This window comes from Trichoplax adhaerens, genomic scaffold (genome assembly GCF_000150275.1).
Source record: "Trichoplax adhaerens TRIADscaffold_7 genomic scaffold, whole genome shotgun sequence".
NCBI classification, from domain to species: Eukaryota; Metazoa; Placozoa; class Uniplacotomia; order Trichoplacea; family Trichoplacidae; genus Trichoplax; species Trichoplax adhaerens.
Window position 1 is genome coordinate 3,438,025 of NW_002060949.1, and position 1,389 is coordinate 3,439,413.

The window sequence follows — 1,389 nt, forward strand, 5'->3', positions numbered from 1 at the left end:
TCAAATTTGCATCGCTTTCAATATCTACAACTATTTAAGCTAAGAAATCTGAAAAAAGGTTTGGATTCCCTTCGGACTAACGAATTAAAAGTCCAATATTTGAAATCAAGAATAATCTCTTAATTCGTCAATCGAGCGATAGAAAGCCGCCAAATTCAACCTCGATAATAGTACACTACTTTGATCCAAATTGTAACTCAAATCAACCACCATTTTCATATTATTTTTAACAACATTTATTCTCCTCTTTCCAACAACTTACTCCAAATCGATATGGCAAATCATACATCCATCAAACGTAAACGTGATGATCATCATCAGGATGAATTGATAGATAAAAGCAAGGATAATAGCAATAATAACAATCATCATGATGTGAAAAATTTACATGATGGTTCAAGAGATTGTAACAAGGAAAATAATCATTTGAAGTTAGTAGTCAATGGTCATACAAGAAAGAGTTTAAAATCCAGTCATAAATATGCTAGTCGAGGCGAACAAGAAGAGGATTATCATGATACTCATGAAGGTAATGATCATGACATGGAAGAAAACAACATCAGCATTGATATGAATCCTTATCATCATCATCAACATTCTATTAAAAAGGAAAAGGCGATCAATAACGATAAATTAAATGCTAATGTCGACCATAAAGGGTTACCAACATCGTATGCTGATGGCAATAATGATGAAGAAGATGACGAAGATGATCGTTGTCATCATGATCTTGACCATAAAGACGACGATATGGATGATTTATCTCAATGCCAAGATTTAGATGATCAAACTCAAGGTGGACATAAAAAGCTACAAAAGCATAACTTAGTTAAGCCACCCTATTCTTACATTGCATTAATTACTATGGCAATCCTTCAATCACCCCAAAAACGCTTAACCTTAAGTGGTATATGTGAATTTATTATGAGCCGTTTTCCCTTTTACCGCGAAAAATTTCCCATATGGCAAAATTCCATACGACATAATCTATCGTTAAATGATTGTTTCGTCAAGATACCGCGCGAACCTGGCAATCCAGGCAAAGGAAATTATTGGACTCTCGATCCTGCCAGTGAAGACATGTTCGAGAATGGCAGTTTTCTACGACGTCGTAAACGATTTAAACGACAGGCATCGTCCAACGAATTAGCCGCCTATAATATTGCTGCACCTCCCTATCATCCACATCATCCACATCATCCACATCATCCTCATCCACCTAATCCATCCACTTTAAGCGCTTTTAATCCAATTGCCACACCACCTTATTTACCTAGAGCAGCCACGGCAGCTATGGTAGGCGCAGCTCATGCATCTTTAACACCTATTGCAACATCCGCAATGGCAGCCCAAGTAGCGCCGCCATCAGCAGCAACTATAGTTCAAGCA

The 1,389-nt window shown here is 37.2% G+C and overlaps 1 protein-coding gene across 1 annotated transcript; it reads left to right on the forward strand.

Annotated features, from left to right (window-relative positions):
- Positions 1 to 750: 750 nt before the first annotated feature.
- On the forward strand, positions 751 to 1,131 carry TRIADDRAFT_28108 (FREAC-4; the record flags this gene model as incomplete). Its single annotated transcript, XM_002114033.1, has 1 exon — positions 751 to 1,131. A coding segment is annotated over one exon (381 nt), but the record flags the coding sequence as incomplete, so codon positions are not given.
- Positions 1,132 to 1,389: the final 258 nt, after the last annotated feature.